Raw genomic sequence first — 26,340 nt, 5'->3', positions numbered from 1 at the left:
TGTGGTGGTATTTGGAGGTAGGACCTCTGGGAGATGATAGGTCATGAAAACAGAGGCCAGCGGGATTGGTGTCTTTGTAAAAGAGGCTCCAGAAAGCTTCTGCCCCCGTCCCTCTATGTGAGGACGCAGCTAGTAGATGGTGCCTATGAGCCAGGAAGTGGGTTCTCGCAAGACACCAAATCTGCCTGTGCCTTAATCTTGGACTCCCAGTCCCCAGAACTGTGAGAGATAAATTTCTGTTGTTTGTAAGCCACCCAGTCTATGGAGTTCTATTATAGCAGCCCAAAGGGACTAGGACACCTGCCAATTTTTCTAATACTGCTTCACTCAGGCCTCAAACAGCACAGCTTTTCTTGGGTGAAACAGAAGCAGAGTCTGTGATCAAGATGGTTTCCAAACTGAACTGCACAACAAAGGCACCTATGGAGCTTTTTAAACTACCGAGACCCACACAGAATCTCAGCAGTCCCAAACGTATTTGTTTGCAGAACCTATTTCACAAAGCATCTCATGGGACTAATGAGCGGTCAAAAGTATTGACGGTGCTGACAGAAGTAGCACTGAATTGAATTTGAGGAAATAATTAAAGGCATAAACAGAACATTTGCAACAAAAATGGTCAACACACAGTTGCTTATAATAGAAAGAATTTGGAAAGAACCCAAATTTATCCAGCAGTAGAAAGTGGGTTAAATAAATGATGGTACATTTATATGAAGGAATACAAGGCAACTATTAACATAGTTTCAAGAATATTTATTGACTTGGAGAGATGTTCTTGATGAGTAAAGTGAAAAGTGCAACATGAACAATTGCTCTCTTCTTGTTTAAAAAAAAAAAAAAGTCTAGTGGTAACTGACAGAAGACCCAAGAAAGCAGACTCCTAAGCTGATGATAATGAACACTTGAAAAGAATCCTAATTTGCACTGCAGAACTGGAAAACCACAGAACACAGAGCTGTAGTGGGAAGGCTACTGAAGAAGCAATTCAATGTCCTCTCCAAGTCATTACAGCTGGGTGACCGTCCTCCACCCCAGCAAAACACTGGAGGCTTATTTCCCGGAGAGGCTACGTGCATTAAAAACAAGAGGATTAAATGAAAATTTAAATACTGCCCAAGCCCTCTCCAGCAGGCTGGAAGCCTGACATACGTCTTCCAGAGAGGAGATTGCAGAATTCTTCTCTGGTGAATTTGGCCCGCCAAAGAGAAAAGAGAAAAGATACTGACATGACAGGCTCCTGATCAGATCCAAGCCCATAGCTGACAAACCCCATCCACACACGCACAACTTCCAATTAGCTTTTTTTTTTTTTTGCCCCACTTGGCAGATACCAAGAATTACTTCTTGTAAGAAGAAAGATTCTAATGTTAAAGGGATGGTAGAGCAGACAGCAAAAACAAAGGCTATTAATGGAAAAGAAAACCCGTTTGTTTCTTTTTCATGAAAATTCTCAGAAAGATAAAAGAGTATATGCACCCATGAAACAAGAACAAGCTGTTAAAAAAAAAAAAAAAGGGAAATGAGAACAAGGCAGAGCTCTTGGACATTAACTATACGAAAAACAATGACTAGGGATAAACGATATAGGTGAAAATAAAGGACAGGCCAGATCAACTAAATGATAGGAGTTCCAGAAAGAGAGGACAGAAAAAGATAGAGGGGAGGCTGTCATTAAATAAATAAGTTAATTAATCAATAGGATTTCCCCAAATTGAAGGACATGAGTCTCCTGATTGAAAGGACCTCTTGAGTGCCCAGAAAATAAACCTACATGAGGGAACATCCTTATAAAATTTCAGAATATTCGTACAAATAGATTTTAGCCACTTTTAAGATAAAGAACTGAGTGACCTAGAAAGCATCAAGAACCAAAACAGCTTCAGACTTCTCAGCAGCAGCAGAAGTTGCAAGGCAATAGTAGCTAATAGTTCAGGTAGACTCTAACTATATGGTACTGTATTCAGTGCTTTACAATTCATCCTCACAACAGCCCTATGAAATAGGTGCTATTATCACCTTCATTTTACAGGTGAGAAATCTGAGGTACAAAGGAGCTGACAAACTTGCCCAAATGACAGAGGTAATAAAGGCTAGGATTTGAAACAGGCAGACTGGCTCCAGAGCCCATGATCCTAATGGGTATATCATATACTGAAGCAGCGCCTTCAAAATTAAAAGGGAAAAGTTCATGCAACTCAGAATTATATACCTGGCCAAGTTATTATTAAGTGATAAAGTAGATAATTTTTGGATACACATATTCTCAAAAATTATACTTCTCATAACTCTCAAGGACAATTATTGTACAATTTCACTTATATAAGGTGCCTAGAATAGTCTAATACATAGAAACAGAAAGTAGAACATTGGTTACCAGGGGCTGTGGGGAGGTAGGAATGAGGAGTTGTTGTCTGATGTGTACAGAGTTTCCATCTGGGATGATGAAGTGGAGATGGATAGTGGTATGATTGCACAATAATGTAAGTATAGTTAATGCCACTTAAAAATGGTTGAAATGGTAAATTTTATGTTAAGTTTACCAAAAGGAAGAAAAAGCTCCTATAGGAAAAAGTACGCCGCCCAAATGAGGGAGTGAAGCAAGACAGAGGAAAGTTAGGATTCAGGAAGCAAGAGATCCGACTCAAGAGTAAGGCAAAGGAATCCCCCGGGTAACGAAGAAGGGAGATCCTGGGATAGCGGCTGTGCATCAGGCTCAGGAAACAACCATTTCAGAAGGTGCAGGGAGTGAAGTTTCCAAAAAGATGAAATTGATAGAAGACATGATATTTTTCTGAACTTACTGAGAAGATATACAGCTAACAGGGAGAGAATTTGAAGCTAAATTAATAATTACATAAAAACTTAAGCAGGGACTTCCCTGGAGGCGCAGTGGTTAAGAATCCACCTGCCAATGCAGGGGACACGGGTTTGAGCCCTGGTCTGGGAAGATCCCACATGCTGCAGAGCAACTAAGCCCGTGCACCACAACTGCTGAGCCAGTGCACCACAACTACTGAAGCCCGTGTGCCTAGAGCCTGTGCTCCACAACAAAAGAAGCCACTGAAATGAGAAGCCCGCTCACCGCAACGAGGAGTAGCCCCCCTTGCCACAACGAGAGGAAGCTCGCACACAGCAACAAAGACCCAACGCAGCCAAAAAAAAAAAATTTTAATTAAAAATTTTTTTTAATTTTAAACTTTTTTATTAAAAATGTTAAAAAATGTTTAATTTTTAAAAATTTTAAATCTTCAATTAAAAATTTTTTAATTAAAGTTTTTTTAAATTTTAAAACGACTTAAGCAAACAAACAAAAAATAAGATAATTATTAATCCCAGGAAAACTTAGTGTTGTGATACAAAGGGAAAGTAATCTTCATACTTTTTTGTACTACGTGACTCAGTAGTGAATTGCATGTTATCTAGTCGTGATAATGTGAACACTAAATATCGATCTAACCAAAGGTTTATGCTAGATCTGCATCAAGAAGATGAGGGTGTGAGTGTTGCGTACCAGGGTGGGCAGGTGAGGATGGAAACTGAATTCTTATATGCCTTAATGGAAATCAACAGATAATGCCTGAAAAAGAAAACTCAAGAAGTGACTTAGATATATGTGTTAAATACCAAAATAAACAACTATAAGATTTAAAAGTAGTTGCCTGCAAAATAAAACAGAAAATTGAGGAGATGGAGTGGTTTGGAAACTGCTGTTTTTTTGTGGTATATCTTGGAGAACTGTTTGACTGTTTAAACCATGTGAATATATAAGTTTGGTAAAAATCGAAACTGATTTTCAAAAAAGAAGAACAACACAACTCTAAAGCTTCTCCAGAAAGTCCAGAAAAGCCTGTTTCTACCTCCTGGTTTCCTCAAATCAAACTTACTTTTTTCCAAGCAGTAGTTTTCTGCATACTTCTTCTGTGATTTTCTGCCATTGTACACACGTTTTCATAAAATAGGCTTTTGTGAGCTAGCCTGGGAATTTAACCATTGCTTATATTACTTCTCTGGAGACATGTATTTCGAGTTCTAACCAAACAACTTCCAAAAATCCTTTCAGAACTTCTCCTGTTTATTAACTGGGGACTGTATTATCCATTCCCATAAGACTTTACATACAATACAGCTAAAAAGACATTTGAAAAATCACAGAATATTACGATTGCATTTGACACTGTGCCAGCTGGTACAATCAGTGAGTGATGTGGCTACTGGAAAGAAGAAGGGTAGGAGGAGAGTCATCAGGGGAGACTGTGTCAAAGAGCCTCAGTTCAAGCTGAACGTGCAAAGATGGATTGTAGATTTTTTAAATGGTGGCATCAATCAGGACTTTCTATGAAAGTGACAGACACTCAACCCAAACTAGATAAGCCAGAAATGGAATTTTTTGGCTCACCTAACTAGGACATCCCAAGGGGTCTGGCATCTGGCAAAGATTGATCCTGGGTCCAAAAGAGTTGCTAAGCTCTCTTCATCTCCATTATTCTCCTCTACAGCTCCAGTCTTACTTTCCAGCTTTGCAGCATGGGGTGCTGATGAGGTGGATGGGTAACTCTATTGGCTGTATGTCAAAATCCCAGGGGAAGACCCTGATTGGTCCTCCATGGGTTCAGGTGAATGGATACAATGACTGGCCAGGCCTGAATCAGCTGCCAGAAAGGGAAGATGAGGAATAACCTGCTGGGCTGCCAAAAATAATACCTATTACATCCCAGTATAATTGTACATACCAAATAGGCTCTGTTGGAGCTATATTAGAGCCTGGGCCAACTGGCAGCGTAAGTAAAAATGCCTCATAAATGCTAAAGCACCATGACATGTTGGTTGTGAGTCAGTACTAAATGTAAGTCTACATTGGCCCTACCCAGCCAAACTGCAATTACTCCTGGATCCTCAGCTCTCTGAATGTTTTAAGTTTTTCTTTCCTCCTAGCAGATTCATTTGTCACAGTTTCCCCGGGTACTGGCCTCTTTCTTCTAACAGAATCTGCTTCCAACTGCAGTGAAAAATTTGTTCATGTCATTTTTCAAAGGAAGTTAGGAGGAAAAAAAATCTCCACAGTTGGAATAGTTCGAAACTGAAAACATAATGGATGGATATGCGTGTAATCAGATTGCTCTCAGCATCTTTCACTCTACCGTTTCTCTAATCTGTTGAGTCACTTTCTTGGCCTCGTTGAGCCAGTCCTCAAATAAGCCAAAAATATTTTGCTGATACGAGCTGCAATTTACTGAGTGATAGGATATTTGTAATGTACTTTGAGACTGAGCTTATAGCCCTGAAGATTAGGCAGTTAATTAGTAGAGAAATGTTTTCACCATCTCGGAAAAGCAAACTTCAGATTAATTAACAGTCTATACTGGAATTTCCAATTTTTATAGGCCTACTTTCGATGTCTGATTTTTAACTAGGAGTGAGGTGTTCCTTGACTGCTGACAATGTAAAGTAGGCTGATGCCTAAATGTGTTTCCGATAAACCTCTCATTGATGTCAACACTTGAATACCTAATGCTACACTGAACTTTGTATTCGAAGATAGTATGGATGAATGCTAACGACTTGTGAGTCTGAGTTTTGCTGAAAAGACCTTAAGCCAGACTTTACCGATTCTCTGTAATGGATACTAGTAAAATCTTAGGGCAGTCCTTCACTTCATTTGCACAAAATTACCAAAACAAGACATTACTAGATGATTACCCAAGGCCATTCTCCATCCATTTTTTCCTTGCCAGTCTCTTCCCATGACAGAGACTGAATATGGCAGGTATTCACTTTCCCAGCCTCCTGTGCAGCTAGCGATGGCCCTATGATCCAGGTCAGGCCAGTTGGAATGAAGAGAGAGATGGCTGGGATATTTGAGGGAGAGATTTTTCTTACCTCAGTGAAAGACAAGGTGCATGGGCAGAGAGCCTTTTTATTTGCATTCTTCCTGCTTCTTCCTGTTTGGGCCACATTTGAGAAGGTAATGCCAGGAGCTCTAGCAGCCATTTGTGACCATTGCTGAAACACTGAGCATGAAACTGAGAAAAAGCCCAAGTCCCTGGGAATATCACTGAGCCACTACACCCACTGGAATGGCCTGCTTCCACATTTCATGCAAAGTGAGATTAATCATCTCCTACGTTTCAGCCATTGGGCATTCTATCACTTTCAGCCACAAGCATGCTTTATCTTTAAATGATTCAAAGATACGAATTATTTACCCAGTGCTCATTCTGTTGATATGCTCTCCCCTTCTTGACTGTACCCAGATTTTATCTGGGTATCCAACCTCTCTCTATATCCCATGTAGCCAGTGGAAGCAGATTCTTCCCTTGTTTATAGGGGTGATCCTTGGTTGGCTTAAGTCAGTCAATAAATTCCACTCCCCTGGAACTGAATGGAGGATTCCACTCAAGGGTTAGCTACAACTTAAGTTGTCCAACCAGAGTGAATCTTTGGATTCTTGCTTGGAATGCCGGAAAAGAAGTGCTCTCTTACCTTCTCAGCTACTCACATATGAAGCCAAGAATGCTATTTTGCCACCATGAAGTAAATTAGCCTTTGGAAGAAGTACATGCCTCAGAAGGCAGAACAGAAAGACAGAAAGAAACTAAGCCTATGATAACGTTACCGAGGTGTTGGATCACTGTAGTTTTGGACTTGCCATTACGTGAGGGCAAAAATCTCCTTTATTAAAGTCAGTTTGAGTTGGATTCTCTGTTCTTTGCAACTTCAGAATGCATTCTGATTTGATATACTTCCTATCTAGACTGTTAGGCGACAGGCAAAGAGGAAAACCAAATGGCAATCTTTTAAGAGGCAAAAGCGAAAACACCTCTCCATAAATGAACCATATGGGTAGGTGCGTGGTCATCCATCATCCTTTTCTTCTCTCATCAAAGATAGAGAAAAAACGATGTATTGAACTGCCACATGTAATGTGCTCTGCCACTTAACTCTATTGGGCTTTGAACAAGTTACTTAAACTGCTTGTGCCTTGGTTTCTGTGTATGTAAAACGGAGACCATGATAGTATCTGCCTTGTAGGGAGGCTCTGAGATTAAATGAGATAATACATGTAACGTGCCTCTAATGGGGCCTGTTCATAGTAAACACTCAGTAGATGCTAATTATTATGATTATCAGGATCCTCAGTCAACTGGGGATTGTGCTAGAGAGGACCAGTGTCTCCTGCCAAATCTTCCAAATGATCTCTGTACAAGACATTCTCTTGTCGCTGAAGAGCTCACACCTCTTCTTTTGGTCAAAAGAGAACAAAATAATATTCCTGCAGATTTCCAACTGCACAACTTCTTAGCTCATGCACAGACTCTCTTACTCAAAGCTCGGTCCTGCCTTTCAGAAGGGCCTGGAGCACTGATTCTCACCCTCCACGAAAGGAGGTGAAGAACACACCCATCCTCTTACCCCAGGAATCCAGAACTAGCCCTGTTCATGGCAGCACACCAGCATAGCATGAGGAGAAAGCCCACCCTGGGGAGGGGGGCAGTGTTTGTACTTGGCAATTGCCCACCTCACCCTGCAGTCCCCTGGGACAGACCAGGATGGATTAGTAAACCCAGAGGGAAAAGGAGAAACCCAGAGACTGAGAAGCAGCCTTTGTAAACAGGGTTCATGGAACGGCTGCATCGGTGATTTCATCCCTGACCAAGGATGCCATAAAAAAGAGAAATATTCAGTGATCATCATTTCAGGTCACTGTAAAAGACTTAGAATCAGGGCCCAGAAAGCTCAGGTTCCAGCAACATTCTGCTTTGACAGGACCTTAAAATGCCTTCTGGAGTCAAGTCAGGGAGAAAAATTCTTAAGGTAACTGAGTGCAGCACATAACTAAGTATGAAGAATCCACTCTAATTGCCAAAAAGGAATATGGCCAAGGCTCCTAAGGAAAGGGGGGAAAAAGTGAAAAAGAAAGCAGAAACATTATGATAAGAAGAAAAGGGATGTTCATTTTCAAACAGGAGATAAGATATGGATTAAAGTTCATCCTCAGAATAACGTAGCAAGAAACTTTATAGCCAAACTGACTCCAACCGGAAAGGTCCCTGTTTCTCGGATCTCTTTGAATTATAGGGAAAACTAATTGGATCTTCATGTTTACCATGGAGGAAACCAAGTGTTACTCAGGATGTAAATCCTGGAGGTACTTTAAAAAAACAACACTGACCTTTACAAACCTCTAAACTTATAGATCTGTAAGGAGAAAAGAAAAATTGATTTCCTGACCTTTGCCTAGTTCCTTGTCTTTTTTTTTTTTCTCTAAACAGGGGCCTCCAATCCCCTAACTCTCTTCCTGGTGTTAATTTTCTGACTGTGCCCTCTGTCCCTGGTCAGAGCCAGGGGAAGGGGATGGGCCCATTCTCCATCTAGACTCGACAGAGGCCGGTCCAGGTTGAGGGATGACTCCACCACTCAAGGACCCTGGGTGAAGCCTGCTACGTCTCAGCATCCTCCACTGTGTCTAGAAGGTGGCTCACCTCTTCAGCAGTCCCACGACAATGAGACTAGCCATCATGTTCGAGCACCTACTGTGTGCTAGGCGTTGTGGTATGACATTTTTAGACATTGTCTTTTTTTTTTTTTAATTTGAGCTTTTATTCTTTTTAAGACAATCTGTTTATTTATTTACTTTTCTCTTTGGCCATGCCACGCAGCTTGTGGGATCTTAGTTCCCCAACCAGGGATAGAACTCGCATCCCCTGCATTGGAAGCTCAGAGTCTTAACCACTGGACCCACAGGAAAGTCCGACATTGTCTTAATTAATTAATCCTCACAACAACCCTATGAGTTTGGGCCTCTAACTGGCTACACGCCTCTCTCCCATTTCACAGATCAGGAAAACCCCTGTTCCGTCACCGTTTCCTCTCTCCTCCTTTCTTTATCCCACCTTGCCTGTGAGCCAAGAGGTGAGATCAATGAAGGACAGAACCATTTGAACTCCCAGAGTCCTCCGGGTTAGCGGGGCAGTTGTTGTAGAGCTGAGGAAACTGAGGCCTAGAGATGGAGGCCCACCAAGTTCCCGAGAGGCAGGGTGAGGAGCCCCCAGACCAGCATCGTTCACTGCCCCACACAGCATTCTTTCATTCACTGAAGTCTGGTCCGGGAGGCCACGGTGACTCACCATTCTTCCGTGTGAAGTAATTCCTTTGCGGTATCTGGCATCTTTAGTGTCTGAGTCTAGAGTGAGAAGAGAGGGGAACTTTAAGGTCATTGCAGGATTAGAGGGAAAAGTGGGTAGCGAGGGGGAAGAGGAACAAATGGGCACACCAGGGAGAAGCCAGACCATGGGAATGTTAGGATCCTGGGGCGGGCAATGGATGAGGCTAAGTGATTTGTCAACATGAATTTATCCCTAATCCTCACACAAAGATGACCCTTCTCGTAATAGGCAAGGAGCTAGGCAGTGTGATCTGAGATATGCCTGCCTCAGGGGCCTGTATAGGGGCCCAAATCATGACTCTTTGCCACTCAAATGGTTTACAGCAATGTCTCCTGCTTTTAAGTCATTTGCTTACCATTATGAAGATTTTTATCGTATTTGTGAACCATCTGAAATATTATTTGCTTAAGAGTTTAGCAATTTTCGGGACTTCCCTGGTGGTCCAGTGGTAAAGAATCCGCCTTAACAATGCAGGGGACGCAGGTTCAATCCCTGGTCAGGGAACTAAGATCCCACATGCCACGGGGCAACTAAGCCCGCACGCCACAACTACTGAGCTCACGTGCCTCAACTAGAGAGCCTGCGTGCCACAAACTACAGAGCCCACGTGCCCCGGAGCCTGTGTGCCACAACTAGAGAGAAGCCCTCACACTGCAGTAAAAGATCCCTCATGCCTCAACAAAGATCCCCCGTGCCAGCAACTAAGACCCAAAGCAGCCAAAAATAAATAATAAAAATAAATAATTTTAATTTATTAATAGTAAATTTATTATTAATAAATAAGAAATAAATCTTTTTTTAAAAGAGTTTAGCAATTTTTAAAAACATAAATAGATACATTTTAGGAGAAATGTTGTATCAGTACTGTAAGGAGAAAGTCAGTATCATTTGCCATAAATAGTGGCATAGTAATAAGTACAATGAAAACAAAACAAGGTTATTAGACTCTTGCTGGCTAGTTGCCTGTCAGAGACTCTGAGCCTGAGCTTTGTTCTTTCTTTGTTTTAGAGGTTACCAAGTGTTAGGTGTTAAACACAGGGCCAAATGGAAATTATCTCCTTGACCTGAACCAGAAGGATTGACAGGAAGTGAAATGCTGTTGAACATCACCTAAATCACCTTGAGAACCGCCAGTGGTCTTGATCTCAGACATTAGGGAATTCTGTGGGCTCCTTTCATGTTTCTCCAAAAAGCAGCAACAGTTATACATAAGGAGGAACAATTCATCAAAGACCTATTATCCAGCTGTGAGTTGGGGTGATTCACTTCTCTGGGCCTCAGTTTTCCTCATCTGCAAAATGGGAGGGTTAAAGCAGATAATGTCTTTCAGTCTTTTCCAGCTCTAGATCCTACTGCCTCTATAACCTCAGGAAACAAATATCGGATCTGGGACACAGGACAGCTTGGGTGTAATGGGCAACCACAAGGTCATTTGAAAGGTGGTAGAGAACAGGCTAGCAGCCCTGAACACTGGAGAAAGGAAGGTGTTTAGAAGTACCACAGATAAAAGTCACCCTCTTCCCAGCCTTACCCAGGGCCACCAAAATAACATATGCATCCCAAGAATGCTCAAATGGTGAAAGTGTTAAACTCTGATCTTTTCATATTCAGCACTTGGATTTCAGAGCTAAATTGCCTAATTTGCAGTGAGAAAATTACACTTCATTTTCCTTTAAAAAAAAAAAAAAAGTATTCTCTTAAATGGAGCATCCTGAGTAGGCTGGTTTCTGTTTGACTGAGAGGTGATTTCGAGCAGTGGTTAGGAACTTGGCCTGAATTCCATCACTCACTAAGGGTATGACTTGGACAAGTAAGTCTCCATCTTAAAAGGGGGGTTAATAATGATACCTACTTGTGGTTCCACTTGTGGTGGTGGTTACCATTATTCAGTTGTGCTGGTTGGATGAAGAAATACGTGTAAAGTGTTTGGCATAGTGTCCAGCAAACAGTACACGTATAAGCAAAAATAGTAGCTGTTAGTATATCGTGCCTATCTCATCTCGGCCCTTCTACTTGCTATCCCAATACAGCCTCTCTCCCACTCTCTCTCTCTGCACCCCCCCCCTCCACCCCACTCTAGTCCTTCCTTCCTGTCTTGGTGATCACCTTTCTCATGCTCCGGCTGGTACCTCTCTATATGTCTGTCTCCACGTCCTTTGCCAGACACAGTCAGCACTCAATAAATCTGTTGAATTGTGTAGAGGCCCCTTTGAAAATAGTGGAAGCAGCCTCTAGCTGAACACAGGAAGGATTTTACGGGGACATTTTTACACTGCCTTCAGACTGGCTGCAGAAAAACCGAAGCCGAAAGTGTGTTATATACGAGGGATATTTGTGGGCATATGCCATCTTTATAGGACTTAGTTGAAACAATTCCTTGTTTGCTCAATTAAGATGAGGAAAAGAACGTAATCTCCCACTTCTGTTTCATTTCACCCCAGGATAAGGAAGAAAAGAGGATGCAAGTTTCCTAACTGTCCTGGTTTTCTTCTTGGGCTCATCTAAGTGTGTTTACAAAATATACACAGCGGATTCCTTAGTAACACACACATGATTAGCCCCTTCTGATATCTGAAAGATATATGAATTGCTGAGCTGCTGATGAGAAAGATCCACGAATAGTTTTTTTAATTGGTTTAGTAAGATTATTTCCAGTCAACAGTTCCCTGGTTTAGTGACAGAAGATAGATCTGTTTTCCATAAAAAGTGAAATGCCAGACTTTTGAATCACTCCAAATAAAAAACATTCCCTTAAAGAGTCACTTGCTATCATTTGTTTTATAGCAAAAAATAAAAGTCAAGATAGAAACTATTATCACAGCATGGCATGCTGAAGAGGCACTAGCAGTGATAAGAACACAAACAGTTCTCAGTCCTCCACTAAATTTCCAACTACTGCTGCAGGATATGCTGTGCTTCGTTGGAAACAAATAAACATAAACCAACTTGCCCTCATTTGTTTCCATCAGCTCAATAAGAACTGGTGTCTCCTACGTGTACAGCACTTTAGAATAGAAAATGCTTTCCTAATTTTTATTTGGTCTTCAGAACATCCCTGGGAGGCAAATAGGGTGTGTAAGAGACGTAACATCAGAAACAATCCACATGTCCACCAACTGACGAATGGATAAGTAAAATGTGGTCTATCCATACAATGGAATATTATGGGACAATAAGAAGGAATGAAGTACTGATATTGCTACACCCTAGATGAACCTTGACAACGTTAGACTAACTGAAAGAAGTCAGTCACAATGGACCATATATTATATGATTCCATTCATACAAAATGTCCAGAATAGGCAAATCTATAGAGACAGAAAGTAGATTGGTGATTGCCTAAGGCTGAGAGAGCCTTAGGGATTGGCGTAGGAAGTAGCCAATGGGTAAGGGGTTTCTTTTGGGGGGTAGTGAAAATGTTCTAAAATTGATTGTGATGACCGTTGCACAACTCTGTGACTATACTAAAAGCCAGTGGATTTTAAAGGTCAAATAGGCAAATTACGTGGTTTCTTGTATCACAATAGAGCTGTTTTAGAGAGAGAGAGAGATGACACTGTGGAGTCCGCTTTTGACATTCATGTGGCTTCCATCTCAGGTTTGCCACTTAGGTCCTACGTGACCTTAGCCACTTATTTCAACTTTCTGAATCCAGCTGACCTCTCCCTCAGAAGTAGTAATGCCTCCCTTGCAGGGTGGTGTGGGGAACCCAGGCAAGGCCCACAGAGTGCCTGAAACAGTGCTGCACGTGCAGTCTGCTCGATACATGGCGGCCGTAACAAGGACCGTTCTGACGGTGAGCTAGCTGAGGCTCAGAGTATAAAAAGCCTTGGCAATGGATACGAAATGGGCCTGACTGGCCTCCTGACACATGGCACTGACCTGCCTTCTTCATGGTTGAGACGGAACAGAAAATCAGAAAGAACGTCAGATTTGGAAACAGAAGAACTAGGCACTTACTCCCTACTGCCTGCTAGCTCTGTGCTGGCCATGAGGGCTCAGTAGAGGGTTAGGTAGATGTGGTCCCTGTCCTAATGGAGTTTACAGAGCAGCAACTAGGAGAACCAGACTTGCTTCACAATCCTGGGCAAGTTATTTAACTTTTCTAAGGTTCAGTAACTGCTAAGTGTCAGATGAGAGTAATAGTCATGCATCATCTATAAGACTGGTGTGACCATTTAATCAGATTATCTATAAAAAGTACTAAATACAGGGCCTGACACACGATAAACACTAAAGAAATAACCGTCATTACTATTTTATTATTATCATCTGCAGTAGCATTGTATCTGTACTAGAGGACAACCTGTTCAACTTCCGTCAGCGTATTTATTTATTTATGAACTGGAGGTATTAATGGTTATCTCTAGCTTTTTATGCAAGCCAGATAAGAAAATCTGTGTAAAAAGCATTTTTTTAAACTTTTTATTTTATATTGGAGTATAGTTGGTTGACAATGTTGTGATAGTTTCAGGTGTACAGAAAAATGATTCAGTTATACATTTTCCCATTTAGGTTGTTGCATAATATTGAGCAGAGTTCCCTGTGTAAAAAGCATTTTTGATATGGGATTGTTATTTTCATTCCATGAAAGTAGCACCACTCAGAACCTTGAGTGAACCAAGGTATTGCTTTGTTTTGCCTCAGACAGCAAGCCCTTCTAAATTACAACCCTGGGAAATCAAGACGATAGTAAATTATTCAGGCCATCTCCTGGCCTGGGGGACTTAGGGTTAGGGTTCAGGTAGTAAGTCCTAGAGTAAGTGGACGTGTAGCCGGGCTGCAGATTGATGAGTGCTGAGAGGAGCCGGTTATTTGATCCCCAGGAAATGTTTCTGTGCTGGGGTCACTGTTGCCAGCTTTTGAATCAATAAGGCAGCACCTTTCAGACCAGAAAGTTCAATTCTATTTATCAAGTCAAGAGAAGTGAGAGGAGCAACAAGCATGATGAAAGCCGGGCTCTAGCTAAGCCTACAGTCGGCTCCAGTGTGAGAGGGACGGACCCAGGCAGAGCAGCTGCAGCTTTCCAGGGGCTTCCCAGGATATCCGGGGTCTTCCTTCAAGAGCTCCACCACTTTCTCACCTCTCCAGACACTGATCAGCACACCCTCCTTCATTCCATAACCCTTTACTGAACGCGCAGCAAGGGCCAGGCACTGTTCTAGGCACAGGGAATCTTCATTCATGTATTTGTTCAACAAATAAATATTGAGCACTTGCTGTGTGCCAGACACTCTGATAAATGGAACAATGGCTGAGACACGGCCCCTCCCAGAGCTTCCAGTGTGGGAGGGAAGAGAAGTAAGTCAGCAATTACAGAGGATAAACAGCATAAGGGAGGACAGCCCAGGGTGCTATCAAAGCACAGGGGAGGGACACCCAACCCAGTTTGGAGGCTGCCTCCCCAGTCTGAAGGCCTGAGTTAGCCTTCAGGCCCCCAGGAAGTCTCTGTGCCCAACGGCCAGAGCAGGCACACATTGTCAACAGACACAAGAAAGAAACAACCACCCAAATACGGGTTCTCTCAGTGACCCTCTGTTCATAACTTGAAATCAAAACACCCCCTTCCACCCCCTTCCTACTCCCTCTCCAATATGTTGACTTGGCCTCTGAAGTCACTAAAAACTCCCCAAAGGGAGGAGACCCCTAGAGGCGAGCTGGCCCCGTGTCAAGGAAATGAATCAAACTCACACTTTTATGTTATGGCATCACATCCCTCGGGTACTTTTCCCAATTCGTGTGTTATCTGGCCTCCATGATTCTCCCGGGGTTCCCATCTAAAGTACTCCCTTGAGCGGTTTCCCATCAACCCTTACTGAGATTTTTGTGCAAGGAGGCACTTGTCACATGCCAGGTCTGGGGCAGAGGGAAAGGATGCTCAGCAGAGCAAGGGACTTGGCTGTCTGGGTGGGGCGATGGGCAGAGGATGCTGGCTTTCCTTACTGGAGTGAAAAAGGGCAAAAGAGGAAAGACACAAGATGAGCTAGATTAAAAGACTTTCCTTGGGAGATAGATATGTATTCATCCCTCTATTCTTGACTGTGAATGGAGTGGCTTAAAACAGTGCTTCTCAAACTTAAGGTGCGTGGGAATCATCTGGGGTGGGGTCTCACTAAACTGCAGCTTCTGATGCAGCACCTCTGGGGTGAGGCTTGAGGTCTGCACTTCTCAAAGCCTCCCAGACAATACTATGTTAGTTACCGATGGCTGCATAACAAATGACCCCGAAACTGAGCAGTATGAAACAACAAGTACTTGTTATCCCACACAGTTTCTGAGGGTCAGGAATCTGGGAGCAGCTTAGCTGGATGACTGTGGCTTGGGCTTTCTCATGAAGTGAAGAGCCAGCTTGTGAAATGGCGGCAGGCTGCAGTCTCCGAACGGACTGGATCCTCCGCTTCCAGGCTCAGGCACGTCAGTCCCTGATGGCAGGAGCCTTCAGATCCTCACCACATGGCCTCTCCACAGGGCAGTTCGTGGCATGGCTTCCCTGAAGACGGAAGCCACAGTCTCCTTACACATAATCCCAGAAGTGACAAACCATCACTCCTGTGTATTCTATTCATCAGAAGTGAGTCATTAACTCCAGCCCACACTGAAGGTGAGAGAAATTAAGCTCCACCCCTTGTCAGGCAGAGACTCAAGACTCTGTGGACATATTTTAAAAGCCATCGCAAATACCATTGCTGCTGGTCCTTGGCCCATACCTGGAGAGACAGGGTTTAGAACAGCCTCCATAGTCATAGAGCTGAGGTTGGAAAGTACCTCATCTGATAAATGGGCAGAACCGTGGCACCTCTCACGTAGGGTTGTTGCCTTATGAGATAACGCACAGAAACTGCTCGGCACAGTACCTGGCATGTAGAAGTGCTCGGTTAATGGTAATCAATGTTATTATTGTCCATAATGTTATGGTTTGAGAAGCTGACCTGCTTCCCAGTGTCAGGCCCAGGCGGCTCCGGGCTTGGCCCTCTTTGCTCCTTGGTCCCAGTCCCACACAGCGCAGGTGAGCTAACGCAGGAGGCGTGGACTGCACTGGGCCAGAAATCCAGAGAGCCCTCCCTTCTCACTGTTCTGCAGCCTCCCACACAGGGCTGGGGGTTGTGGGTGGAGGGAGGGGAGCAATGCCTAGACAACATGAAACCAGTGTTTGGATGCAGCACAGACAGCCTTGAGGTGGTGATGGCAGATTTTAAGGGTCATCTTAGAAGAAGACCCACTGAATCAGAATCTCTGGAGATGGAGTCAGCTAACTACATTTATAACACACTCTCTGGTGTAATTCCTATACACACTAGCGTTTGAAAAGCACTGCCGACAGATGTGAGAGATTTATTTACTCACCTGCCTCCCCCCTCACCTCCCAAAGAACAGGAAGGCTTGACTTTGAGTTCCTGAGAACAATAATGAGCTGTCCTCTGGGGGCCCCGTCCGAGGCCAGAGCTGGACTGGCCCTGGGGTTGACCCGGTGCAGAACTTCTGTCCTGGTGACTAATGCTCCAGCGCGGCCCAGCCTGGCTGTGGTTTGTCTGCAGGCCCCATGACAGGCCCATCCACCCAGATAACTGCAATCTTGCCTTGTGGGATCAAATACTGGCTTGGGATTTATGAGTCCAAGAAACGACATGGCTGTGCTAGTGAGGGGGTGGTGGAGGGCGGGCGGCAGCCACTTCTCCCCCGGGAGTCTTGGCTCCTTACCTGGCTTTGGGCTGCCCGGCAGGCCCAGAGGACAGGCTGCTGACTGTTTTGGGTCTGAACAGGGTCAGGGTGCCGGTGAAAAGCAAAGCAGCTGCTTCGCATCTCCACTCGGCCCCTTCTGCTTGTGTCGGAGGGAGAAATCATTGCATGGTACACGCTGGTGCATTGTGTCATCTTAGAAAGAAGACGAGGTTACAAATTAAAAAGCAACATTCTCCCATTCCAGAGCCAGGGAATGGAAAAGGCGTTTGTCCTTCATACCCCCTCAAAGCTGGAGTTGATGGCTTGCTGAGGGCTGAGCTGCTGCAGGCCTGAGTCGTGACCTGCAAATGGACATCTTTCTCTTCATTATTCCTTTGGGAACGTGGGCCTGTGTCTTAACAATTAGGAAGGGTGAACGACTCCAACCTCGCTTTCCAGGCGTTCAGTTCTCACTGATTGTAGCAGGGCAGCATTCATTCACTGATTTATTCATTCATTCAACTGACTTTGATGAAGTTCTGTTTGCCAGGCACTTTCCTAGGCAACTGAGGAAACAGAAACTACCAAGACAGATCACATTCTGGGGAGGTGCCGGTGGAGACAAATAATACACAAGGAAGCATAAATTAACGAGATAATTTCCAGCTGTGATGAAGCAGGGTTGGAGAGTTGCTAGGAGAATTTTTAACAAGCATTAACCTGTGCTACCTTTGGAGAAAACAAAGAATAAGAAAGTGATTTGCAACCTAGACTTCAAGTTCTTTCACCATTTCTTTTCTGAAATGGTTACCTGACTTAAGGACCATCTTTCACTCGCCTTTCACTTTCCATTTTGTTTGGATGGAACATCACGCAGCCTCCCAGCACAGAGACCCCATTAATAGCACAGTTGTTACTACACAGATTTGTCCAGGTCAGATTTTATTGCTTTTGGCCCAAGGCGGCTGCAAAATTTACAGAGCAAAGAGAGGTACAATGTGGTCTACTGAGCAAGTTACTGAGTTAGAGTGAGTTTCTGTGCTTGAAGATACTTAGCATTTAAAAGCAATTTCATAAAAGTCATCATTAGACTAATATATCACCATGGCAATTCAACAATGATGTCTAAAAGTTTTAACTGTGATTTTAGAGCAGCCAGTACCAGAAAAGCCTTGACTATGGGGTTGGGGTGCTTTTGTTCATACGATTTGGGGGTGACTGAACCCTCTGAGACGTGTAAGATGCCATGAACCGTGGAAAATGCATGTGCATTCACATAAAATTTCAGGGTGCGTGAACTCCTAAAGTCCATTCGTGGATTCCCCTGGGGATCCACGGGCCCCTGTTTCCTGCTCTAAAATTTACACTCATGGAAAGATATCCAAGATATTTTTTAATGAAAAAATAAATAAATTGCAGACAGTATATACAGCATGATCCCGTTTTTCTCTTGAATGTTATATATATATGAACAGTCCATACCTGAGGCGAGTGGGATCAAGGGAAAGGATTACTTTTACCGTTTATTCTATACACTTCATTTTGAATTATTTCAGATAGCAAACATTACTTCTGTAATAGTAATTTTCTTGAAAATTTAGCCTCCAAAAATAGGAATCATGCCCACGACTGAATCAGACAGTGCACACTTACCATTTCTGGGCAACTCATCTTGACTGAGAACCAATACTTACTAGAGACTGTGGTGTGGACTAGAATAGAAGGGGCTGAATACAAGGGTCATGTGGAAGGTCTCTCTCAGGGCAATTTAGATATAAGGTTGCTGGATTTAAAAGAGTTCAGTTGGAAGGCCATGGAATAACTTGGAAGTACATTTCTGAATGCATTTGTTTAAACTGAGGAAAGAGTAAATTAAGCATGCAGAACGGTCTCCTCAGATGATTTTCGGTGATGTTGCAGAGGTCTACAACACAAAGCATTTTGATCAAAGATCTCTGTTCTTAGAGACTGATGCCAGTAATAGCCCACGATGAGTTCTCATCAGAAAGAAGCAGAGCTGACACAGGCAAGGGAGCGATGAACCCAGCTTCCACAGTTCCAAACCTGGGCACAATTCGCAGGGAAGGCTTACATCTAGAGGGTATTTGATGATGCAGAGAAATTGGGTATCTCATGTTTAAAATCATGACCTCCCTCGCATCTGACCCAGAGCTGCTCCCTGCTAAGGTGGTGAGTAGAACAGATGAAAATATTAAGGGGGGCTTCCCTGGTGGCGCAGTGGTTGAGAGTTCGCCTGTCGATGCAGGGGACACGGGTTCGTGCCCCGGTCTGGGAAGATCCCACATCCCACATGCCGTGGAGCAGCTGGGCCCGTGAGCCATGGCCGCTGAGCCTGCGCGTCCGGAGCCTGTGCTCCGCGGTGTGGGAGGCCGCAGCAGTGAGAGGCCCGCGTACCGCAAAAAAAAAAAAAAAAAAAGTATTAAGGGGACTTTGGTGGTCCAGTGGTTAAGGCTCCGTGCTTCCAATGCAAGGGGTGAGGGTCGATCCCTGGTCCGGGAAATAAGATCCCACATGCTGCGGCCAAACAAAGAAAAAAGTACTAAAAAAGGCACTTTGCATTCAGGAACATTTATTGCTCTGAGCGTGGGTTTTTACAAAACCATTCAGCTTAGCATATCACACGGTATATAAAAGGGAGCTCAGCCGTGCAAAGAAGAGAGACCAGGCCCTCCTCTGAATCAAGTCCTGGTCTGTCTTTGCTGCTTTCCTCCCAAGGTGAAAGCACAAGTTGCTGAGAGCAGGCGTGGGTCAGCTTCTGCTCTGTTTCCCCTGGCCTTGGGGAATGGATGCCATTTACATTTACTGGAGCCACTCCATCTGCTGTGCACATGCCCAGGCCTCTTGAGCTTAAGCTGGACAGGGTTAATCACCACACTTCAGAATGGCTCTTCCAGGGGAGGCAGGAGAATGAGGTGATTAAGTTAGCTATTATCTATGTGATTTTAGTGACACAGCAGAGCTGCTGCAAGACAGGGCCTAGGTCTTGCAAAGGTCTACCTGGCATCTCGGGTGAGGGTGACACTTCTGTCCCACGTCCAGAAAGTGAAAGCATTTATGGAGTTAAGATCATTCTGACCCCTTCTATCTTCCATCCCCTGTCCCTCCTTGAGACCAAGGCCATCAGAGGGTATTGGGATGGCCCATGGCATCAGTAGCCTATTATCCAATAGCTCATTCATGACTGCCCCCATCTTCCATCCCTAGAGTGTTTTCCAAGCTACACAGTACAGCCCCATGAATTAGTTATCTAATTTGAACCTCACAGTATATCAGTGAGCACCAGATGAGTGTCCCCACTTGACAAATTAGGAAACTGAGGCTTGGAGAGACTAAGGAATTTTCACCAAGTGCGCTCAGCTCATTAGTGGAAGAGAAGGCACTTGAAACCAAGTTTTCTGACCCCAAGTCCAATGTTCTTTCCCCTCCACTAGGGGAAATTAGGCAAGTCACCACAAACAAAGCACAGTCCAGCACTGAACCAGAAAGCATCCCTGGGCATGATCTGTGTTTTTCCTGGACACAGCAAAGGAAGCAATCCTTTGCCCCCCAAACAAGGATAATAATAGCTAGCTACATAGTTCGTACTCTGTATCAGACACTTCATGGATATTACCTCTCCTGATTCTCAAAACTATCCTAAATGGAAAGTACCGTTACTCACTTTATTAATGAGGAGACTGAGGCTCAGAGACATCAGATGACTTGTCCATAGTCACAGACTAAAAGTGGCGGCGTCAGGACTTCATCCAAGCTGTGGGACTCTTAACCACACACTTGCCTCCCGCTCCCGGTGGGCTTGTTCCTCAGTTCATTTGTCAGGCCACCCACCCCAGGCCTGACGCCCTCAGGACCTTTGCTTGGTAGCAGTTTACTTGATGGAATCGAGCAGAATGCTTCCACCTCATCTGTTAACAGCCCTTCAGCAGTGGCGCGTTAGGGCCCTTAAACCAGCAACACAAAATCCTCTCTTTCTGCAAAATTGGTCTTTCAGATCAGTCCATGAGGACACAGAGACAGATTCCTCAAACAGAGTCTCACTCGGCAGCATAATTAATAAATGTCCTGAAAAGGGTCAGGGGAAAAGATTTGCTGCCGTTTTGCTGGGCATCTGGGGAGTGAAACACAAGCAATTCAAATACATTTTTTATTTCCACTCATTGCCTTTGTCAAGAACCTCCATATTCCATAACGCCAGATGAATTAGGGTTGTTTTTTTCTAATAGTTCCATGTTTAAGTGAAATAAGACACCTCCTCCCACCTCCCCCTGATAAAAAGAAAAACCACATACAAAGAAAGAGGAAAGGCAACAACCTAAGCCTCTGCTGTTGACAAATGCCACGGAAGAAAACTTCCTTTTGTCCGATACACTGTTTCAGAAAAGAAACTTTTTTTCTGAAGGAAATAAATGCAAAGTTGATACAACTTTGGTGGAGAGAAGTAAACTTGCAATGGATTGCCCCCAGAAAAATGTGCTGATAATGAAGGCGGGATTTAAGATTTTGAAGAGGGTTTATGCCAAAAAGAGAAAGCAGTCCCTTTGCCTGTGACCTGGAAGTCTCAGCCCTTCGAGCCCCGGAGTTCAGCTTCGGGTTTTGGTGTTCTCCTTGAAGACTCGGGATGATAGCTGGTGTCTCTGCGGATACAACTTGAATGAATTCCCAGGATAATGACCCGGCCTCCCATGATTTACTAACATCACCGCTGCACAGCCGCCCCATCAGGGCCCACTAATCCTTTAATGGTCGCTGCAGTGTGTCCAGGGCTGCGCCGAAAATTCCACAGCCCTCCCTGGAACACTGAGGGGAACTGAATGCCCTCTCCCCTCCCCGCCACATCTCCCCAGCCTCACCCCTTATCTTATCAGGTAGCTAATTCCCACAAATTATTGTGTGATTCAGGCAGAAAAATGAAACTGCTCTCAAATCATAAATTTGTCACTTTCTGGACAGCTGCTAAGTCAAGAAAATCTTGACCAAGTGGCGCTTAGTCATTGTTCTGGATAATTAAGACCCATCAGTGCATTTGGTAATCTCTCTCTCAGAGCAGTGTTTATTGATGGGTCGGAAGAAAACCGTTTATATAGAGATTTAACATGGTATCCACTCTTGAGTGTAATCCTTCATCACGGGTAATGGGACTCCAGCATATGGACCCAGGTGAAAGGTCTCTGTGGCCCACAGCATCCCATCACTGTGGCCATCCTCGGGCCCAGTACTTGCCTTGAGACGAGCAATACCCAGGCTTCCTAGATCTGCTCAGTGTTGAGAGTAACTACCGGGACTCTCACAGAGAAAGCCCGTGGGGTCCCACGAGAACTGAGCCTCAGAGAGAACACCGAGGAACTTTTCTTCTAGGTTGTATATACAAATCTGCCTATTTCTCACCAGCTCCACCACTACCAGCCTGTCCAAGCCACCTCTCTCGGGCTGTGGCAGGAGCCTCCTTACAGATCTTCATCCTTACCCCACTTTGGTCTGTTCCCCATACAGAAGAGTGAGGGATCTTTTAAATATTTTTTTTAATCGAGTTAAAATTCACATAAAATGAAATTAAACATTTAAAAGTGCACAATGCAGTGGCTTTTAGTGCATTTACCACGTTGTGCAACCATCACCTCTATCTAGCTCTAAAACATTTCATCAGCCCCAAAGGAAACCCATACCTGGTAGGCAGGCACTCCCCGTTCTCTCCTCCCCCCACCCCTGGCAGCTGTTAGCCTGCTCTCTTTTTCTATATATTTGCCCATGCTAGACATTTCCTTTAAATGGAATCATACAACATGTGACCTTTTTGCCCGACTTCTTTCACTTAGCATGCTTTCATGTCTCACTCATGTTACACCATGTGTTCTTTTTTATAGTTGAATCATATTGTATTTTCTGGATAGACCACATTTTGTTTATCCATTGATTAGTTGATGGACATGTGGTTGTTTCCACCCTTTGACTACTGTGAACAGTGCTGCTGTGAACATTCTCCTACAAGTTTTTGTTTGAACACCTGTTTCTAATATTTTTGGTATATACCTTGGATTGGAATTACTGGGTCACGATCCTTTTAATTTTTAAGTCAGATCATGTTACTCTTCTGCTCAAAACTCTCCAATGGCTTCCCGGCCAGAACGAAAACAAAAATCTTTACAATTCCCTGCAAGCTCCCTCCACGATCTGGCTCCTGCAACTTCTCATCCATTAGTTGCCCACTTGGCCCCAACAAACTGGCCTCCTTACCGGCCCTCAAGTACACGATGATGCCCCATCCCAGGCCTCTGCACTTGGCTGTTTTGCCTGGAACACTCTCTTCCCTCACCTCCCTCGGATCTCTTTCCAAATAACGACCCTACTTAAAATGGAACACCTATGCCTTTACCCTGATTTGCTGTTCTTCATTTGGGTTAGTTGTTAATGTTTTTTCTATTTCCCCCAATAGAATGTAAGCGCCATAGGAGCAGAAGTTTTTGTTTTGTTCATTGACATTCCCAGTGTCTGGAACAGAGCCTGCACGGGCTAAAAACAACTAGCCTGACCCACCAGCAGGGTGCTTTCCATATCAAGCTATCGTGTCTCTTTATCTCCAATTACAGCACGCGACATTCGTTCAATCTTTATGCACGTATCAGATCTTTTTTAAAGGTTCAACACAAGTAAATTAGGCAGCGCATGCAAACAGAAGTATTCTACCTATATTAGCGCAAATGATCTTGACAAGAAGCCCATGTGTTAGCCTAGTTCATAGGCTTCTTGTAAAGAGGTTAAGTGACTTGCTCGGCGTTACACAGCTAGCAAGATAAAGAGCAACGATTTACACCCAGCAGAGTGTTTGCTCTTAAGCACTATACTATATAATCTTGCTATTTGAATGCATTGAACTAATGAATGAACACACAAAAAATATTAGGCTTAGAGATCCAAATTTTCATTTCAAAAATCAAAAAAATAGGCTTAAATCACTTGCTGTGGTATGGGATATTAAAATATATTTTCTCTGACAGCTAAGAAAGAGTTTTGCATCGTGGCGGGATAGTTACTTAAGCCATAACAGAGTTGACTTTTGCAGATGTGTGAAAGCCAGAAGCACAGACATCAAGCCATGGAGTAGTTCGTTCATTTGATGGATGCCTGTGGTGGGTTTGAATTTCAACCCACACATTCAAGAGCATAAGAAATATAACTTTCTTTTCTTAGAATGGAACTTAATTCCTATACGTCAAACTCCCACATCACTGAGGTCTAATCTTGGTCAACGTTAGAAGTTCTAGCCTATGTTTCAGGGGACTCACTGCCAAAGCATGGAAGGTGGTCTTTCTGCTGTTCCATGAATCTGTGTGTGTAGGTACCCACTGAGACGCTTCTCCTGTCTGCCTGGCCCCTCCAGGCCTGGAGGGCACTGGATCTTCAGCTGGGCTGCCTAGGGTGCTCCTCCACCCTGACTACCTAAGACACATCACTCAGCCACGCCTTCCTGGGGGCTTGCCTTCTCCCTTCTCAAGCCGCATTTTCTTTTTCTACCTCCTCCTACCTCAAGGAATGTTTTTCTGGTCTTCAAGAGAAATCTCTACTTCTTTTAAATCTTGGTCATTTCTTCTTAGAGTCATTCCCTTCATGACTTTTTGGCAAATACAAATATAAAAATACATAAAAATTCAAAAGCAGGACCAGCTGGCCACTTCTTCTTGTCATAGCTATTTCCTGAGGAAAAGAACCCAGGGACTAGCTGCTACAGTAGGAAGAGGGAGAGCAGAAGGCTAGGAGAAAAATAAAGAGGTAATATTCCCAAAATAGCATCCTGCCACATGTTACTGAGTACATACCATGAGCCAGTCACTGTTCTAGGTGCTAGTGATATAGAGGGAGCAAAATCTGCACAGAGGTTGTGTTTGTTTTCTGTTGCTGTTACAGGAAATTACCACAAACTTAGTGGCTTAAAACAACATAAATATGTTTATATTATACTTCTGAAGATCAGCTGTCCAAAATGGTCCTCACTAGGCTAAAATCAAGGCATCCTCAGGGCTACATTCCTTCTGGAAGCTCTAGGGGAAAATCTGCTTCTGTGCCATTTGCAGCTTCTAGAGGCTGCCCCTTGGCTCATGGCCCTACATCGCTCTGAGCTTTGCTTCCTTTATCGTATCTCCTTTTCTGATTCAGACTCTCCCGTCTCTTTTCCTATTTATATGTAAGGTTCACCTCAAAAATCCATTTTAATCTCCCCATTTAAAAATCCTTAACTTAGGGCTTCCCCGGTGGCGCAGTGGTTGGGAGTCCGCCTGCCGATGCAGGGGACATGGGTTCGTACCCCGGTCCGGGAAGATCCCACATGCCGCGGAGCGGCTGGGCCCGTGAACCATGGCCGCTGAGCCTGCGCCTCCGGAGCCTGTGCTCCGCAACGGGAGAGGCCACAACAGTGAGAGGCCCGCATACCACACACACACAAAAATCCTTAGCTTAATCACATCAGCAAAATGCCTTTTGCAAGGAAACATATTCATAGGTTCTAGGGATTGAGACATCTTTGGGGAGCCATTATTCTGCCTACCATAGGACGTTTAAAGTCTAGCGTGGCATGGTAAGTGCAATAATAGGAGAAATGTGGGATTGTGTGAGGGGTCACAGGGGTAGCAGGCTTGGGGATCAGGGAATGCTTCTCTGTTTAGGCTGAGACCTGGAGGATGAATAAGAGGGGTTTGGGAGAAATGGGAAGAGGAAGCTATAGAGGGAGGGATTCAAACAAAATTTAGAACAAAAGCTCAAAGATGAGAGAGAATAAAGTAGATTATTGGAGCTATGAGTTTTGGGGCAAGGTAAGGTTCAGGTGTTCAAAGCCCTGGTAAACCCCTGGGAAGTTTAGGCTTTATCCTAAGGGAACCAGGTGATGAGGTGAGATGACTTGCATTTTACACAAGTCCCTCTTGGCTGCTGAGCCAGTAGAGATTACAGGGAGCAAGACTGATGACGGAGAGAACAATTATGAGGTTGTTTTGATAATCCAGAGACGGATGATGGGGTTGGGGGCTGGGGACAAGTGGAAGCAGTGGAGAGAGGTTTAGATTTAGATTTAGGGCATCATGATTGATTGGATGTCGGATGGGGGCATAAAGAAGGAGGAGTCCAGGATGACTCCCAGGTTTCTGGCTGGAGCCACGTTGGAGCCACTGAGGAGGAGAAGGAGGAGGGCTGGGGAGGAAGGTGATGGGTTCCATTGTGAACATGTTGATTTGCTGATACCTGTGGGAGATCCAAGTGGAGATGCCTCGGAAGCAGCTGTGTCATTGGATGGTGGGGACTAAACGATCTATGGAAAGCACTTAGCCCAGTGCCTGACACATAGTTAAGTGCTTAATAAATATGAAGTGTTGTTACTATTTTTTAGTTTTATATTCCGGTCTGGGCTATGCTTCAATAAACCATGCTCTGGGAGCCATCAGAGGGCGGGGTGGGGGGGACAAAAAGAAGGCAAATAAATGAGAGGAGAGCAAGGAAAAGGGTTATTCCA

At 44.0% G+C, this 26,340-nt stretch overlaps 1 protein-coding gene across 1 annotated transcript in view; it reads right to left on the bottom strand.

Moving 5' to 3' along the window:
- The window catches only part of LOC115857589 (uncharacterized), a 247,141-nt gene extending 229,488 nt beyond the window's left edge, over window positions 1–17,653 (bottom strand). Inside the window, exons 1-3 of the mRNA XM_060304334.1 lie at window positions 17,638–17,653; window positions 17,127–17,188; window positions 16,866–17,039 (exon numbers count right to left, since the gene is read on the bottom strand). Coding sequence (XP_060160317.1) covers window positions 16,866–17,039; window positions 17,127–17,188; window positions 17,638–17,653 — 252 coding nt within the window. The remainder of the gene's footprint in view (window positions 1–16,865; window positions 17,040–17,126; window positions 17,189–17,637) is intronic.
- Window positions 17,654–26,340: the final 8,687 nt, after the last annotated feature.

Source organism: Globicephala melas, chromosome 8, assembly GCF_963455315.2.
Source record: "Globicephala melas chromosome 8, mGloMel1.2, whole genome shotgun sequence".
Lineage (NCBI taxonomy): Eukaryota > Metazoa > Chordata > Mammalia > Artiodactyla > Delphinidae > Globicephala > Globicephala melas.
The sequence above is the reverse complement of the archived record's forward strand: the minus strand, read 5'-3'. Positions and strand labels throughout refer to the sequence as shown.